Genomic DNA, 19,544 nt, shown 5'->3' on the forward strand with positions numbered 1-19,544 from the left:
TGCAGTCCATGGGACTCTCAAGAGTCTCCTCCAGCACCATAATTCAAAAGCATCAATTCTTCGGTGATCAGCCTTCTTTATGGTCTAGCTCTCACTTCTGTACATCACTAGTGGGAAAACCATAGCGTTAACTATACGGGCCTTTGTTGGCAAGGTGATGTCTCTGCTTGCAGAAGTTAGAATACTGCTAAATAAGGCAAGGGCCCTTTAGCCACCCAACCAGTTCCTCCAGTGAAGTGCAGCCTACAGCACTCATCCTTATCTGCCCACATGAGGCCCCAGTTGGCTCTGTAGCTCCCCACTGCAACTTCTTGTAGCTACCTTAGAAGGGGAGAGCTTCAGGAGCTGTCCAAGGTCTGGTCTGCTGTCTGCTTTGACCCTACATGTGAGCTTTGTGACCTGGTGTGGAAGGTGGCATGGAGAACTGCTGAGAGGAAGAGTATATTGGCAAAAGTATCTATTGTCAGAGCCTCCACTGGATGAAAGCCTCCTATCAGTGGCAGGACACTGCTCTTAGTTTTATGCTTACTACTTCTGACTGCAAGAAGATCAAACCTCTCCATTCTTAAGAAAATCAGCCCTGAGTGCTCACTGGAAGGACAGGTCCTGAAGCTGAGACTCCAGTACTTTGGCCACCTCATGAGAAGAGAAGACTTCCTGGAAAAGACCTGATGTTGGGAAAGATGGAGGGCACAAGGAGAAGGGGACAACAGAGGACAAGATGGTTGGACAGTGTTCTCGAAGCTACCAGCATGAGTTTGACCAAACTGCGGGAGGCAGTGGAAGACAGGAGTGCCTGGTGTGCTCTGGTGCATGGGATCACGAAGAGTCGGACACGACTAAACGACTAAACAACAACAACAACAACTTCTGAGTTCGAGTTTCAGAGTCTTTGCACTTGGAATACCCAGCTCAATGGATCACTTAAAATATCTTCTCGATGTGTGCCGGAGCTGAGGTTGCTGTGGAGACTATAACTTCTAATTATGGCTAATTAACCAGAACTGCTTACAGGAGCACCCTCAACCTGAAATCTAGTCACTTAATTGGCAGCTAAAAATAAATCGCTACACCTGCTTGTGCCAATCTGTATAACTAATAGTTATTTTTCTGGGTTTGTTTGAAGTGCTTCACAGATATAAAAACCAGGATGCGCAACACAAGTTGGTTATGTTGGTGGTTGTAAAAATAGTGTCAGATGAACCCAGTAAAGAAATGGAACAATATTGTGACTCATTGTAATGGTCTGTCTGTCTGGCATGTAACTTAGACATGTCTGGGTGTAGACTGAGTGTTAGCAGAGGAGAGAAAGGCTCAGGGCAATTTTCCTTCTGAGTAAAGGTGGTGCTCAGTGTTTGTCCTAGTAATGTAGCTTCGTTATTTTCATTGTGTCTACTCTGAGTAGGACTGAGTTGAATACAACCCTGGGGGTAGGATTCAACTAATTAGGCCTGCTAACAGAAGCCTGTACAAGGACTTCCACTAATGCAATGAAGTTTCCTTCCTTCTCCCCCGTGCACCCCCAAAATTGGCTTGGGGGGTGGCGGGAGAGCGCACAGAATAGCACCCAGTGGGAGGAGAGTGGGGGTTGCCTTGCTTGGCAAGGTGAAAAGCTTGCATCAACAGAATGATTGACATGCACTATGGTGAATTCCTCCCTAGGAGTGGGATTCAAGTAAGTTGTATTCAAAGTAGACTTATTGAAATTGGTGAACGTGACGACTTCAGGCCCGTTAACTTTAGTGGGTGCTGCTCTGAATAAAAGCTGGTTGAATGTGTTTCTAAAAGGGACATTCTTAAGATCTGATACATTTCTATATTTCTTATAAAATAAAACCTGGGTAATTGAAATGTTTTGCAGTACAGTGGTACCTCGGGTTACATACGCTTCAGGTTACAGACTCCGCTAACCCAAAATAGTACCTTGAGTTAAGAACTTTGCTTCAGGATGAGAACAGAAATCGCGCAGTGGCAGCGGGAGGCCCCATTAGCTAAAGTGGTACCTCAGGTTAAGAACAGTTTCAGGTTAAGAATGGACCTCCAGAGCAAATTAAGTTCTTAACCTGAGGTACCACTTTATTAAAAGGTTTACTCACCAACTGAAATAGAAAGAAATTGAGGAATGCATCTTTGATATGTATAGACACTCTCCGCTGCCATATCTTTATTAATCTTAAAAAGGTAAAGGTAAAGGACCCCTGACAGTTAAGTCCAGTCATGAACGACTCTGGGGTTGCGGCACTCATCTCGCTTTACTGGCCGATTGAGCTGGCGTTTGACCGCAGACAGGTTTTCCGGGTCATGTGGCCAGCATGACTAAGCTGCTTCTGGTGAAACCAGAGCAGCGCACGGAAACACCATTTACGTTCCCGCCGGAGTGGTACCTATTTATCTACTTGCACTTTGACGTGCTTTCGAACTGCTAGGTTGGCAAGAGCTGGGACCAAACAACAGGAGCTCACCCCGTCGCGGGGATTCGAACCGCGACCTTCCGATCGGCAAGCCCAAGGCCCAGTGATTTACACGCCACCCGCTTCCCTTATTAATCTTAATCAGGTGTTAAATGAAACTTTAAACTTCACATCTATAATAAGTGTAGGGCACTGTGAGTTAAATATTATTTCTTTTTCTCCATTGCAAATAGAGTTGTTGTAACATTCAAATGCACTAGCTCGGAATATGAATATGTCCAGATCAGGCATAGGCAAACTCGGCCCTCCAGATGTTTTGGGACTACAATTCCCATCATCGCTGACCACTGGTACTATTAGCTAGGGATGATGGGAGTTGTAGTCACAAAGCATCTGGAGGGCTGAGTTTGCCTATGCCTGGCCCAGATTATAGTACTTCACTACATTGCATTACATTTCCTCAGGAAATTTTTCTTCAATGCAGCGTGTGACTGCACACATCTCTGTCTTCTGGTGCTTTGAAGTCTTGGGGGGGTGGGACCACACACCACTGGTGTTTGGGGCCTTGTGGAATGTGGTTTTCCAGGGCACTGGAGTCATCAGTAATTTTCAGGATCCATAAACAGCATTCCTTTGTGCCAAGGATGCTGTTATGAGCATGCTACCCTGGAACATACAGTTTCTGGAGAACTTGATATTCATACTAAGGAGTCAGGTGCTCCAAAAAGTGCCAGTTTCCAGGGCCCATTTCTTTGGACTACAGTGGCACCTCAGGTTACAGACGCTTCAGATTACAGACTCCGCTAACCCAGAAATAGTACCTCGGGTTAAGAACTTTGCTTCAGGATGAGAACAGAAATCATGCGGCGGCAGCGGGAGGCCCCATTAGCTAAAATGGTGCTTCAGGTTAAGAACAGTTTCAGGTTAAGAACGGACCTCCGGAACAAATTAAGTACTTTGTTATGTAGTGTAGTTTCACCCTGGGCCAACAGGGGGATACTGTATATAGTTTTCACTCAGGTCTGTAGATAGTTTTCACTCAGGTCCGCGGCAGTTATTTTAGGCGGGAACTCTGGGCTGTTGTGGTTACAATGTTGACAGCCGGCTGCCTATAAATACAGGCCGGCTGAGCTGTTCGCAGTTAGTTCTATTCCAGCTTACCATAATAAAGAGCTACTTGAAGAAATCGCTGTGCCGGCTGCTATGTCAACCCACCACCTAACACTGGCGACGAAGGTGGGATTGATGGACATCAGAGCACAGCCAGATGCGGCCAGCCTCTGAACTGAGCTGAATCACTGAGCTGAATCACAGAGCGAAATCACTGAGCGAAATCACTGGGCAGAACCAGTTCAGAGCTGACTGTTCTGGCTAGAGCACTGTGTTCCATCCATCGCCCTTCACGCCGGCATCGGAATCATGGCTTCACTTGTGCCTCTACCGCCGTTTGCGCCAGCCTCTGAATCATGGGACTCCTACCTCGCTCGGTTCGACTGCTACCTCCAAGCCAACGAGCTGACAGAAGTATCACAGGAGCGGAAGCGGGGCCTATTCCTCAGCCTCTGTGGGCCTGAGGTGTTTGAGACGGCCCGAGCGTTGGTTGCGCCTGAAGCAGTCCAGGCAACACCATGGGACACGATCCAAGAGAAGCTCCGCAACCACTACGCACCAAAGCCGTCCAAGATTGCTGCCCGCCATGCGTTCTACCACCGGAACCAGGCAGAGGGGGAGTCAATCAACAACTACACCACCGCCCTGCGACAGGCTGCAATGCACTGTGAGTTCCGAGACTTAGACGATGCCCTGATGGATCGAATCGTCTGCGGGGTCCGGGACATCCATCTGCAACGGCGCCTCCTAGCCAAGCCAGACCTCACGCTACAGAAAGCCATTGAGGAGGCTGTGGCCTCAGAAGCTGCTGAACGCTCCGCCCAGGAGATCCGCAAGTCCAGCAGCCCGCGTCTTGCTAGGGAGCCAGTTCCGGTGCATCATGAAAAGGCCAGCAGTGAGGAGGCATCCTCCAGTGAAGACGATGACGTGCACCAGACAAAGCGGGAGCGCAGGAAGTTCCAACAGAAGTCCAAGGGCCAACCGGAATGTGCTGGCTGCGGAGGCAACCATTCCCGTGCCAAGTGTCGATTCAGAGACGCCATCTGTAGGAAGTGTTCCAGAAGGGGCCACATCGCTAAGGTCTGCCGATCGGCTCCGTCTGACACCCCCCCTTCATCGATTCGCAAGTCCAAGTCTTCACTCCAGTCTGCCAAGGAAAGTTGTTTCGCTCTCACCAACTGCCGCTGCCCGTCTGGAACCACGATTGGCCAAACCGACTCGCCTACGCGACGCAAGCTGAACGTCACGGTGCTCATTGAAGGAGCTCCATGTGACATGGAGATCGACACCGGGTCTGCCCTGTCCATCGTGTCATGGAGCACCATCAAAAGACTGGTACCCAGAGTGTCCAAAAGGCAACTCGACTCTCACCGCGTACACCTGAGAGACTACCAGGGAAACGACATTCCCGTGGTAGGCGTTGGCCGGTTCCGGATCGCCTTCAAGGATTTTTCGGGCCTGCTCCGGTTGGTGGTGGTCGAAGGTCAGCGGCCAAGCCTCCTAGGGCTAGACTGGTTTGATGCCCTCGGCCTGGAAGTCACCGGCATCAACTGCATCTCTAACGCAGAGACTGAGGGTCTGGTCAAAGACTTTGCCGAGGTTTTTGACGGCACCTTGGGCCAATATACAGGTACGCCCATCTCCTTTAGCCTTGATCCACAAGTCGCCCCCATCAAGCTAAAGCCACGCCGGGTTCCCTTTGCTCTCAAGGCTAAGGTGGATGAACAACTGGACAAACTGATCGCCCAAGGAGTTTTGGAGCCGGTTGACCACGCAAAGTGGGAAACCCCCATCGTCACGCCTGTCAAGCCAGATGGGTCGGTGAGAATCTGCGCTGACTACAAGTGCACGATCAACAAGGCACTTCAGCAGCACCCTTATCCGGTTCCTGTTGTCCAACACCTGCTGCATTCCCTGGGTGAGGGTAAGGTCTTCGCTAAGCTGGACCTTGCCCAAGCCTATCAACAACTGCCAGTCGATGATGCCACTGCTGAAGCCCAGACGATCGTCACCCACCGGGGGGCTTTCCGTTGCCGCCGGTTGCAGTTCGGGGTGAGTGTGGCTCCTGGCATCTTCCAAAGCCTTATGGAGCGTCTCCTGCAAGGGCTTCCGGGCGTGGTACCATATTTTGATGACGTCTTGGTGTCTGCAGACTCACACCAGCAGCTGTTCGAGCGCCTCCGTGCCGTGCTGACCAGGTTCCAGGAGGCCGGGCTCAAGGTAAAGAGGGAGAAGTGCCAGATCGCCGTTCCACAGGTAGAGTTCCTGGGCTATCTTATCGATGCCTCCGGTCTTCATCCAACCACATCCAAGATCCGCGCTATCCAGCAGGCCCCCACCCCAAAGAACAAAACGGAGTTGCAGGCATTCCTGGGGCTGCTGAACTTTTATAACATGTTCCTGCCCCACAAAGCCACAGTGGCTGAGCCTCTTCACCGACTCCTTAGCACTAAGACGCCTTGGGCCTGGGGTCATCGGGAGACGGCGGCCTTCAACGCGGTCAAGGCTCTCCTTTCTTCAGACAGTGTGCTGGTACAGTACAGTGAATCCAGGCCGCTGGTCCTTGCCTGCGACGCCTCACCTTTTGGCATCGGTGCTGTCCTTAGTCACCGTTTTCCAGATGGAAGAGAAGCACCGCTCGCCTACTTTTCCAGGACACTATCTCCGACGGAACGGAATTACAGCCAGCTCGACAAGGAGGCATTGGCACTTGTGGCTGGAGTGAAGAGGTTCCATGAATACCTCTATGGCAGGACTTTTGACCTCATCACTGACCACAAGCCACTCCTGGGCCTCCTCGCCGGTGATCGTCCAACTCCACCGGTCCTCTCACCACGCATGCTGCGATGGACTGTTTTCCTGGCTGCCTACCACTACCGGCTCATCCATCGCCCGGGGAAATCGATGGGCCATGCCGACGCCCTCAGCCGTTGCCCTCTTCCAGCATTTGTGGAAGACCCGGCTCCAGCTTCATCGCTCCTTCTGATTGAGGATCTTCCGGCAGCGCCTGTATCGGCTGCCACTGTGGCCTCCGCATCTGCCCAGGATCGCACCATCAGCCGGGTGCTCAACTGGGTGTGGAGGGGGTGGCCACAAGGGCCTTTTGCATCGGAGTTCCAGCCCTTCGCAACCAGACAACATGAACTCTCAGCTCATCGTGGCTGCCTGCTGTGGGGAGACCGCGTCGTGATTCCCCAGGGACTCCGTCAGCGCGTCCTGGAGGCTCTGCACGTTGGCCACCCGGGAATTGTCAAAATGAAGGCGTTGGCTCGGTGTTACGTCTGGTGGCCTAATATGGACGATGCCATCACTGCCTGGGTGTCCGCCTGTCAAGCGTGCCAGGAGTCGAGGCCTGCACCACCGGCAGCTAAGGGACACACCTGGGAGACGCCAAAGACACCCTGGTCGAGGGTGCACATCGATCTGGCCGGCCCCTTTCACGGCCGGACCTTTATGGTAGTGGTGGACGCCTATTCCAAATGGCTGGAGGTCGCCCTGATGCCCTCCACCACTACCGAAGCTGTCATCCGGGTGCTGCGAGGCCTGTTTGCAACGCATGGGTGTCCTGATGTCCTTGTCTCTGACAACGGACCGCAGTTCACGTCAGGCACGTTTGAGCGGTATCTTTTGGGACTGGGCATCCGCCATGCCCTAACGGCACCTTTTCATCCATCCAGCAACGGGCAAGCGGAAAGAATGGTGCGCTCGACAAAAGAGGCACTGGCGCGCCTGGACCGGGGAGACTGGCATGAGCGGGTCGCCGAATACTTGTTCGTGCAACACATCACCCCTCATGCGGCCACAGGGAGGAGTCCTGCTGAACTGCTTATGGGCCGCCGCCTCAGGTCACCGCTCGACCGGCTACACCCAGACTTTGCCGTGGCTGAACCCCCAGGCTGTGCCAACGCACCACGGTCATTTGTCCCAGGAAACCAGGTCTTTGCCCGGAACTATGTGGGGGACATCCCTTGGGTGCCAGCCACAGTAGTGGGAGTCACTGGACCTCGCTCGTACCAGGTGGCACTCGAAGACGGACGCTTGTGGCGACGGCACATAGACCAGCTTAGGCGCAGGGTTGGGGACTTGGACACTACCGAGGTGCCCCCAACTGCGCTTGCGGCTCCAGAAGAGACACGTACAGATGGCGAGGCCCCACCTACACCTCCCTCACAAACTGCCAGCGTGGAGCCGAACCAAGCCGTTTCAGAACAGACTCAGACCACTCCACTTGCGGAGGCTCCACCCACAGCAGCGGATCCAGGGGAGTTGGTTCCAACGCCACCTAGGGTCGCACCACAGCCTCAGCGAGAACTGTGTGGCCCTCCGGACTTGGCTACCAGTCCCCGGCGGTCTGGCAGAGTTTCCAAGCGCCCAACTTATTTAAAGGACTATGTTGTTGGACAGGTATCACTGTTGGTCTAAGTATGGGAAATGTAACCGATATGCTTTTGTGCTTAATTGAACCATTACGCGTAGTGCTGTATATAAGGAAACCATTACGATTGTAACTAACGCCTTATCTCGGTGGGGAGGGGTGTTATGTAGTGTAGTTTCACCCTGGGCCAACAGGGGGATACTGTATATAGTTTTCACTCAGGTCTGTAGATAGTTTTCACTCAGGTCCGCGGCAGTTATTTTAGGCGGGAACTCTGGGCTGTTGTGGTTACAATGTTGACAGCCGGCTGCCTATAAATACAGGCCGGCTGAGCTGTTCGCAGTTAGTTCTATTCCAGCTTACCATAATAAAGAGCTACTTGAAGAAATCGCTGTGCCGGCTGCTATGTCAACCCACCACCTAACATACTTAACATGAGGTTCCACTGTATTGACTTTACAGCTCTCAAGGAATCACAGTGTGTGGGGGTGGGGGGAATGGACATTTCTCAGAGAGGCCTCTGGTGATACTTCCATTTCCACATCTCTGAGGAAATGGAAGTGAGTTGAAGAAGGGTGCAGGGGCTTGTGAGCTTCCAATGGCTGAGATGAATCCTTCAGAATTTGTCATGTTCCAATTGCTGTCATCAGGTGTTCCACAGGGTCCAGATTTGGGAATTTGGCTTGGGAAGGAGGGAAATGTGTGTTGTTTGCTGAGACCAAAGCCAAGCCAAGGAAGTTAACATTGTTTTTTAAAACCAATGTTAATCACCTTATTATTACTTCTTATCACTGTTAATCACATTATTATTATTATTATTATTATTATTATTATTATTTAATAAATAATATGCTATCCTAAAGATCCCTGGCTGGGAAGTGTGATAGATCTGTTTGCAGCAGGTTAAGGGACTGCTGTGCTTAGATATAGATATAGATATAGATATAGATATAGATATAGATATAGATATAGATATAGATATATTCCAGATGTTATAACTAACATCAGGTTTGACTTGATATTTGAATGTTCAAAAGACGTATTCCTTCCAGTTTAAAAGAAAATGGAGGAGTGTGGTACCTCAGTGAACATGGCTGTCCTACAAGGCATCACCAGAAGCCATTTTAAGAATCATTGTTTCTGATACTTAGAGAACAAAAGAGACATAGGAACTGAATGGGAACTGAAAACATCTTGCCATGCATTTTATTAGAGTTAAAAAGGAAGCATCCATATGCTTTTAGATTTAAAGCAGAAGATGAAATGCATAGCGTGAGCTTCCTTGAAAATTATTTGCAGGTGCTGGGAAGGAGCGAAGGCACTGAAAGGACTAAAGGGAAATGCTCTTCACACAAGAGGAGTGAAACACAAAAACCAAGCCCCATTAAGACATTTAAAAGCTTTACTTAGTCACCACTCAATTACCCCGCTGCCGCAAAGGAACAATTCCACTGAAATCACTGGAGGAAATGCTCGTGTTTAAAATTATTATTTTTAAAAGTGAAAACAGACAAAGGAAAGAACAGGGCATATTTTACAAGGCTGTCTGGGTAGCTTTGGTTGGAAACTCCAGTTTTTGTGTGTGTGTTTCCTTTTGTTTTGTAGTAAAGTTAATTATTCAGTGTACTGTACAGAAATACATAACCCAGCAGGGTTTCAGCGTGATTTAAATGCTTAATGTATCCTGTGAAGAACAAAACAAAGCATGTATACTGCTGTCATCTTTGACAGTTTGACATGAATTTTGCTGGTTACAGTGATGTTTTATATTATAAACATGTGAAAGTACATATACATATACAATGTCATTGCTGGGTTGTTTCCCCCCGAATCCTAAATCCTTTGAATTCACAAATCATTTAAACAACTGAACACATGCCAAATTATGTATTTTCTCTATATTTTGAGTTTGGTGACAGTAATACAAGTTTATACGTATGTGTTTGTGTGTAGAGGGTTTCTTATGAAAAGTCTGCCTTATTCTTGGAAGTATTTTAGTTTTTGAGGTACACCTAACATATTTAAGGAATGGAAATCATGCAAGATATATTTCACTAATATATTTCACTGAGCAACTCTGTTTTTCAGCTATTACTTTCATCAGATGGATGAAAACAGAGCTTGTAGATAGTAGAGATTGTTTAAAGGGCACTTCAACAAACCTCTAGGGACTTCCGTGAGGCACAAAATAAGCTTCGTCGACACAACACTGGCATTGTTTGCAGTGTATTGTGGAAATGGGTTGGTGGTGTTCTAGACCAAATGAAGATTTGTCACTCTTCTGAGAATTAAACTACTGATTTGCCTGCTCTGCTTCACTTACACTGGCTTTTGGTAGCCTTGCATTATTTTACTATTCATGCTTAGAGGCAAGATCATTAGAGCATCTTTTAATTTCTTTGATAGGGCGTTCATGATGCTCTTGGAAGCTCATGAATATGTTGCCTTGGTTGAAAACATTGCATTATTGAAAGCTGTGTCTGCTTCATTGGATCACAGCAGGCAGCAAGTTAATATGGTCAGGTGTTCTAATAAAATAAATCATATAAAACCCAATGGAAGTCTGTTGTTAATGTTGCTATTAATATACTGGTCTGTTTGCTACGTCAGCTACATAGAAGTCCAGATTTCTATTGGAAATTTCCATATTAGATCAAAATTGTAGGAATGCTAACAATACGGCTCATGTTGGGACTATTAAGGCAAATTAATCTGCTTTGCATGCTGGAGAACACTCACCTCCTTTTTTCCTGAGGATAATGGAGTGTGCTAACCAGATCCTCTAATGAACATTCTATATAAATATATTTAAATTATAACAATAGCTGGTCAGTATATTACTGCATTATGTAAGGGTTTTTGTGTTTTTTCTGGTAGCCATTTAAATGAGCTGATTTCTTATAAATATTAAAGCTTCTTCTTATCTTCCTTCATTTATAGGCACTGGATGTTGACCGAACTGTTCTTTATAAAATGAAGAAATCCGTAAAAGCCATAAATATTTCTGGGCTTGGTATGTACAGTCTAACTACATTGCTAAAAACTAAGTATTTGAAAACTTGTCCTACTTATGCATTTGCTGGGAATATCTGTGAAAGTGTTATAGGCGTGTTTGGTGCAGACATAATGCTGATTCCCCATGAACCCTGGTTTGCCAACCAGAAGCTCATGAATAAGCACTTTATGTTGCCTCTTTCTTGAGTGCTTTCCATTCCTAGAGTTAACCATGGTTCTTTGTTTACGTACGCACTGATGCAAGTTATGCTTGATAAAATCCATAGGTTCCCCACAAATCAAAGATTGAAAACATGGTTTGGCATGGGGTTGAAAATGGAAATTTTGAATTGGTACACAAGTAATATAGAATCATAGTAGATACTGGGAAGTAAGAGTGAAATAGTCCTGGAAAGAGGAGGGGAGAGGGAGTGGCCTTGTTAGAACGTAACTCTAAACTGTGATTTAATGTTAGATGAATGAGCCTTGGGCTTGAATACTCCCCGCTCCTCTACTGGTGATTCGATGCTTTATCCTGTGTTTCTAATTAACCACAACACTGTGCCCAAAGTTGGACAAACTGTTGCTAGTCTTAACTGTGGTTGGGTATATCAATTATCATAGATTAGCATAATGTCCAAACCATGATAATGTGTGTTCATAAAGTTGGATTCCATTTTGCAGATAACAGTTTGCCAGGAGCAAGTGTTGGGCCATTGTGAAGACATTTGTAGACAATAATCCTGCACCACAGCCAACAAGCTTAGTCATGGTTTTGCAAAGACCTCAAACTTAGTTTTATTGGTTTCACTAATAGAGCATTGTATTTCTCCTGACTTGAAAGTAACTTTCCATAAACAATCAAATGTCTTCTTATGTCCGCCTCCACTTGCGTCCATTTCGCCCAACATCCATGGCAAACCCAGAAGTAACCAGCGGGTTTGCTGCCGTTCGCGCATGCACAGAAGTGGCGATCGCCGTTTGCACATGCGCAGAAGCGGGCAATCGCCACCTGCGCACAACGGCGCCTCTCCCAGCGACCCATTTTGACCTCCAGACAGACCTCCGAAATGGATTATGGTCGCAGGTAGAGGTTCCACTGTAATGTGTTAAGCCATCTGAGTGCAATACTGCAGCCTGGTGATCTGTATGCAAGTTTCAAGTGATGCTTATGGTAATTCCTACACTAGCTGTAACTGCCATGTAGTTGGTTATTTGGCCAGTCAAATGCCATCAAATTATGGCCAAGTCTTTAAAAAATGTTAACTTTGTTAAAACAAAAAAGAGACTTTAGACATCTATACAACAAATGTAAACAATTGCTATAAGTTAGGTATTGATTGATTGATCACTTGATACAAAGTTACTAATATATATGAGGGACACGGGTGGCACTGTGGTCTAAACCGCTGAGCCTCTTGGGCTTGCCGATCGGAAGCTCAGCGGTTTGAATCCCCGCGACAGAATGAGCTCCCTTTGCTCTGTCCCAGCTCCTGCCAACCTGGCAGTTTGAAAGCGTGCTCAATATCAATTCATTTTCCTTCTGAGTGTTGAGGTAAAGATTTCTGCAAGGCTTGTGTTTCTCTTTTGGAGATCTTTGCAGCTTAGACCAAGCAGCCTGTATGAGATTCACAGCTATGTAGCTAGATTGTCCCTGGGTAGTGTTGGGTTAGCAAGTCCTCATTGCTAGCAAATGAAACCACAACAAAATTTGAAAGGTAAGCTGCTTCCAAGACAGTGGCAGCCTTGGCCTCATTGAGTTACAGAATTATAGGCCTGGTTTGTACATCATGGTGACCCAAATTATGGGTTATCAGGACTGCTCAGTCATGCAGGTTCCTGGAGAGGAGCTCACAGACCCTTTGCTCCTCCCTCTCTTTTTTACTTCCATGCCAAGGTTTGTTCATGGATACAGCTTGCGGTTGGCGAGGAGGGAGTTTAACCACAAGATCTGGTTTGGATGACACACTGAGCCAAACCTTGGCCTAGCTCATCGGAAGGGAAAAAGGACTTGACAATGAACAAAGCAGCTCTGAGCTCCTCTCCAGGGGCCTTGCAAGCTCACAAGCTATATAGTTTGGCTCACTATGATGTGTGAACAAGGCCATAAAGTTGAAAGGGATCTCAAAAGTCAGATAGCCCTACTCCTTAAAGGAAATCCACTGCTACAGCATATCCAATAAGTGACAATCCAATTGACAGTTGGCAAATAATATAATAACTCTCAGTTGAGCAGTGTGACAACCCTAAAATACAGAGGAAAGTATTTGTAGCTCGTGGTAGAGCACATGCTTGCATTCAGAAGATCCCAGGTTCGGTCTTTTTTATCCAACACCAGAACTGCACATTACTAGAGTAGTTCTCAAACTGTGGGGCATGCTTGCTGGCAAAGGAGACTGCAATGTTTCAGAGGTGGGAATACCTTGCAGCAAACAGAGCCTGAGGCACTGTTCCCATGGGTTTAGCACTGCAGCCCCCCCAAAGTGCTATACCAGTCAAGGGAGCTTTGGCCGCAGCAGCTCCTTCCTAACCTTTGCAAACGTGGGTAAAACATTGTGCACACTTAGGTTAGAGGGACAGTGTTGGAAAGGACGATTGCCTCTCTAGGCTGGCTTACTTTTATATCTTTGAGTGTTTGGAATTTTCTGTTCACTTTTCCTGTATGTTATCTGTTTACTATGTTCTGCATCTGTTTACCTTTGTAAGAGCTGTTTTGATACTTTGGACCCTGATTCATACACTTTGTATGTGCACTTTGTATATACCTATACATGCAGCGTTGTTCATTTTGCTGCAGAGTGATAGTTCCCCATTGTAATGAAATGGGACACTTTTCCTGGCAGGACTGGCAACTAAGTAATTGTTAATTAATTAGCCAGTTTTTGTTAGAATTTTATGTATAAGACATAAGTGATTGTTATTAAATTATTAAGCTGTTTGATTTGCCAGGATCTAAGGAATAGAGGGGTTTTTGTTAGCATGTTATGACACCTTGACGACCTTTACCTCCATTTTGGAGATCTTTTTTTATCTGTTATGCATCGTTGACTTATCTAGTGGGTTGCTTTGAATCTTAACAAATGTTTAAAATATAAATACAAAATTGAAAGTGTTCAAATGCAACTATTTTCCAACTGCAGGGGATATTTTACATTAGTGGAGACCGTATTGCAGCTATTGAAATTAACATAATCTTTGTTCTCTTTGAAGCTCATGTTGAAAATGAAGAACAGTACACTCAAGCACTGGAGAAATTTGGAGGAAACTGCGTCTGCAGGGATGATCCAGATTTAGGAACAGCATTTCTAAAATTTGCAGTATTTACAAAGGAGTTGACGGCGCTCTTCAAAAACTTGGTATGAAATAATTTGGCCCTCCCTAAAACTATTATTATATGTAGACTTGGAACTGAATGGTGTAGCTTTAGCTCTTAACCAGAATAAATTAATCTTTAATACTTGATCTCATACAAAGGCCAAAGCTTTGATAGACATTAAGCTTAGCTACCCCTCAAATTTTGCAGTAACCTTCCCGTAGCATCTGAGGAAGTGCAGTAGAATATACTTTGACTTAGTGGTGTGTTTTTTTAAAAAGAAAACTGAATAGCAGTTTCTGAAGCTTAGCTAACAGAGCTTTAATTTGGAAATGTGAATGTCTATAGAGTTGAAATCTGATTACTGTGGGGAAATGTTTCATGTGTGCATGCAGTGGATATTGTAAATGGTTGTAAAGACAACTTTGTTATCTAGCCGTCTCAAGGAGAGACTTCCAGCCTCTTTTATAATTGGTTTCTTTTTCAACCCTTAATAACACTAATTGCTATCCTCTGACTGAACCGAACCCTCTCCTGGGGGCTGGGAATGAAAAATGGGGGAAGAGGATGAGTCATTTTGACCTGGTCTCCACATTGCATCACAGTATGATTGTGTTGAATGGCACTGATAGTGTTTGTTCGGATGTTGGAAGAAGATACTTTAAAAAAAGACAGCTGTGCCACTCACAAGCCCTTTCCAGTATTACAGCACTTATGTAATATTTAGTGCCTCGAGTGAGTAGCAAGGCATTTTTGTGTGAGTTGCTCTGTCAACTTCTCAGTTGTCCAATGGTTGAAAAAAATCCTTTCTCAGTAACATCCCACTCTACAGATTAGCAGCACACTTATCTTTAATGCCAATGTGGTATCCCTGCACAGCTGGGAGTACTGTGGCAATGCACTTAAAATTATATCCTGTCCTAAGTACTGTAGTTTTCCATGTACAGTGGTATCTCCGTTGCGGACGGGATCCGTTCCGGAGCTGCGGTTGGATCCCAAGGTTTCTGCAACTGGACTGACCACTTCTGTGCACGCATGCATGGCGATAGAGTGCTTCTGTGCATGTACAGAAGCGCTCTACTGCTTCTGCGCGTGCGGCAAAAACCCAGAAATATACTTCTGGGTTTTCCGCTTACGTATCCGGAAGTTTTTGTAGCCGGAGGGATATGTAACTTGAGGTACAACTGTATAAGACGATATTTTTTTCATTTTAAATAAATGTAAAAAATTGGGGTCGTCTTATACACGGATAGTGTAGACAGGGGATTGGTGGCATCCGCGAGCAGGAGCTTGTCAGCAACTCCCCCCCCAAAAAAGCTCAACAACTCTGGGCAATTTCCCGCATTTCCTTAATTTGTAGTTCCAAAAAATAGGAGGTCGTAATATACATGGGGGCATGTTTTACATGGAAAAATACGGTACTTGTTTCCTAGACTCACATAAGATGCCAGATGATGGCAGCATCCAGAGAAAAACTGTATGCATTGAAGGGCCATTAACAATACCTAATCACTGACCGATCGAGCATAATCCTAAAACAGTACCAAGAAGGAGAGGTGGAAGGGAAGGCAGTAGGAGTGAGTGTAGCATTGCTAACCTTAAATGAAGTTCATATCAGATGGGAACAGTTAACGTGTTGTGCTGCAGATGTCAAATATTAGCAGACATGTGGCAAGGGGTACACAGCGTGTGGACAGATTTAGGAGTGTTTGGGTTGAAATAAAGCCAATAAAACCAGTGGGTTGTGGGTTTTTTTAAAGCTTACTATAAAACATCACAGGGACTGGGTATATAAGGACAAATGTCAACATCCCTTTCCCCCAGACACTTATTTTCTCCAAATTCACCTTTCCCTCGCATCACCTTTGTGATTGATTCCTTTTGTTGATCTTTTGTAATAATTAGCCTGCAGTCCTCTATGAAATGAGTAGTGGAATAGGCTCTGTTGAGCATTGGGTTGGTTAGATTAAAAAAAACACCTAATACCTTAGTTTTGAAATTCCACAGTTTAAAACCATTTAAAACAGCTCCTAGCTTTTACCGTTTTTACAAGCCTTCTTGCTAAACTCTTGTTTTCAAAAACACTTGTTATGTTTTAGTTTCCACTCATGAAAATGAAATTTCAAATAGAGTCATTGTGTGTGTGTGTTTAATCAACTTGAAAATTAATACATTGTGTCTTTCTTCCTTTTTTTCATGAGAGCTCACTTCTGTGTTGTGTGTATAATATTTCCAAGCACTTTGTGAAACCCCTTTTATTGTTTGCCTTGATATCAGTATGTGGAGCACTTTCCAGAAAAAAGTAATTAAACACTTTCCTTGGCAGAGCGCAGTATTATTCCTTGCCAAAGCTTCTGTCATTCATTTGGCACTGATCACTGAATACACTTGTGTAAACTGCCTCCAACTTTCTTTAGGACAATTGTATGGTGACAGTCTCAGGTAACTTTGGTTAGTTTGTCTTTGGAAGACTGTATGGACAAGTTTACTTAATGCTGATAGCATACCCCTCAACCATCTTGTCGTACTTACATCCATTGTGGTTACAGATCTATTGATATGCGCACCATATGAAGGGACTTTCAGTGTAGCAGTATGTGTTGGAATACTGCAGCCAACTCATTGGAGCTCATCTACATATTGTTAAACCCCGGTTTAGTGTTACATGTTAATGCAGCCGCTGACCTAGTTAGCATGTAATGCTAAGCTTGGCTTAGCAGGAACATGCAGTTGTGCTGGCTTCTAAAGAAGAGATCATGGCTGCTTCACTCTGAACCTGAGTTGGTAGTTGGTTTTGCTCCTCTTTGGGAGCTCATACGCTTAGGCATTCACACTAAACCATGGTTTGGTTTAGACATTGACCATGGTTTGGTCTAGTGTTACACATGAACTGACCCATGGCCTTGTACTGCACCTGAAATGGCTCCTTGATTATGTGGCGATAGAAAAAAACTTTGGGAAGTCCTGTTTTTCTTTTGGATTGTTTCTTGCTAAAGCCAACACCAATTATTTTTGTATTCTGATGGTCTCTTTAGGTTTGAGCTTCCCTTCTTGATGCTAGCGTTAGATTGAATTGTTATTTATTGCTGGCATATGTTGATTCGCTTTATTCTGTAGTCTACAGTTGCTTAGACACCTGTTTCAAAACCTTTATTTCCTCTGTGCTTTTATCATTATAGGGAAAGCAGTTTGTTAAGTAGAGAATGATCACAGACCACTACAGAGTGCATCAGGTGAATTAGTGATTAAAAAAAAATACAGAAAGCCACACTTATAGGTATGGATCTGTAATTTTGATCACACACATATACAGTATAATGTTCCATCTGTTGCCAGCATGTCTGCACTGTTATTTGGATGAAGTTAAAATTTAACGCAATAGCAAGAGAAAACAGCCACACCTTGTGCACTGTGAGTTAGTAATAATGAAATAAGTCTGCCTGCAAACTTCTAAGAAGGGAATCTGCCATTATCTTTTCCCTTTCCTCAAATGTGGAAACTAGAGTCCTGCACCTCTTAGGGACCAAAGCACAGGAAGAGGCACCATGAGGTCTCCCCAAGGAATCGGTGCCTGCTCAAGAAAGCTATCTCTGCTACGTTTTCATAATGATATATTATGTGCACTCACACTGTTCTCTCTTTGATTTGCTTCTCCCCAAGGTTTGGACGCTCCTCGTTCTGTCTGGCAAAGTAAGGCTACTGAGCCTAAGAGCGAGCACGTTTTAAAACTATTGCAATTCTCGTTATAGATCCAGAACATGAACAACATCATCACTTTTCCACTGGACAGTTTGCTGAAAGGAGATCTAAAAGGAGTGAAAGGGGTATGTTGTATATATCTATATATTTTACCAATACAGTGGTACCTTGGTTTACAACCATAATCTATTCAGGAGGTCCATTTGTAAACCAAGGTGCACTTTCGCCAATTGGGCCTCCTAAAGAAATTTGTTCATATTCCCCCAAAAATGTGTTGTAATCCAAAAAAAGTTTGCAAACCTGGACACGTACTTCCGGGTTTGACGTGTTTGTAATCCAAAATGTATGCAAACCAGACTGTTTGCAAACCAAGGTACCACTGTATATTATGTTGTTGTTCTTGTCAGCATAAGCACATTTCAGCTGGAGAACCACCCATTACAACCCATCATATCCATAGTATTAGATATAGTATTTTAATTAAATTTACTTTGCTTTGCTATGTTTTTTGTTTTTTTGAGCTAGTACTTCTAAGTGTTGAGTATCTAAAACAATGAATATTCTGCTTCCCTGGTGTTAAGAAGTATGGCTCCTGGGCAGATGGGAGCCCTGACAATTTCTTATTTAATATCTATATAGTAAACACCATAATCACATTCAAACACAAATGAAGAATTCGCTTATTGACTTTTGCAAAATGCTTGAAAATACATCATATATTATAGGGCATTGAAAGAAAACAGTGCTGGAGATGCTTGCAAGTGACCATAAAACAATGATTATGTCATTTTAAAGATTTATTACCCATTTAAAAACATGCACACTACTTTGCAAAGATCCCCTCTCTGCTGTGACAGGAAAATTATATTTATGTTTTGGCTAGCATGAGTTAACAGGCACCAAGGGCCTGTTTCGATGCTATTTCCCACCCAGAATTCTCCTTTGGGAGATATTGTGAGGGGCAGGGTTGGACTTGTTCACTCTGTCCCATGCACCTCTCAGACACTTTAAACAGGACTCAACCTTTCACAGTTATCAAAGTATCCATGTTTAAATGACCTCACAATTTCCCAGTTTGGTTGTTTATTTCCCTTCCTCAGTAAACGGAAAGGAGAACAGTGTAGAATGCTTGTCAGCTTAAGGCCTGCCTCCAATGTTCTCCTCAGGGAGAATCCTGGAAGCAAAAAACAAACAAAAACAAAACGTTGGCAGGCTGGTGGCTTAGCTTAGCTGTGCAGTAGGCAGCAGCAGGGTCTGAGTCTGACTCAGGTAAGTGGAATCTGAGGTGCCATAGGCAGTGGATGTAGTTTCAGGTAAGCTGGAGGTAATACGGTCTGCATTGCTATTTAAGTGGCAAACAGGATATGGAACATACAAAGGTTTTGTGTACCACTGAGATAAGAATGAGTCGTTCTGCTACATATATTATATAAAAGTACCATCTTTGGGGGGCAAGGAGCCTCAACACTGTGGCTTTAGGCAAGAAAGGAATTTCCATGGGGGGAGGGAAGGAAGGAAGGAAGGAAGGAAGGAAGGAAGGAAGGAAGGAAGGGGATCAGAAGAGTGGAGCAAGGAAGATAGAGCCAAATATTCAAGTCTCTCTCTCTCTCAATTATTTTTTCTGCTTGAGCTACTTTTGTGA

At 45.1% G+C, this 19,544-nt stretch overlaps 1 protein-coding gene across 6 annotated transcripts in view; it reads left to right on the plus strand.

Annotated features, from left to right (window-relative positions):
* Positions 1-19,544, plus strand: part of ASAP2 (ArfGAP with SH3 domain, ankyrin repeat and PH domain 2) — a 505,514-nt gene that overhangs the window by 422,534 nt on the left and 63,436 nt on the right. For all 6 annotated transcript variants that reach the window (XM_080999021.1, XM_080999023.1, XM_080999024.1 and 3 more), the window contains exons 2-4: positions 10,837-10,909; positions 14,101-14,246; positions 17,953-18,027. In XM_080999021.1, coding sequence (XP_080855147.1) covers positions 10,837-10,909; positions 14,101-14,246; positions 17,953-18,027 — 294 coding nt within the window. The remainder of the gene's footprint in view (positions 1-10,836; positions 10,910-14,100; positions 14,247-17,952; positions 18,028-19,544) is intronic.

The sequence above is a fragment of the Podarcis pityusensis genome (genome assembly GCF_964106645.2).
Source record: "Podarcis pityusensis genome assembly, chromosome: 3".
NCBI classification, from domain to species: domain Eukaryota; kingdom Metazoa; phylum Chordata; class Lepidosauria; order Squamata; family Lacertidae; genus Podarcis; species Podarcis pityusensis.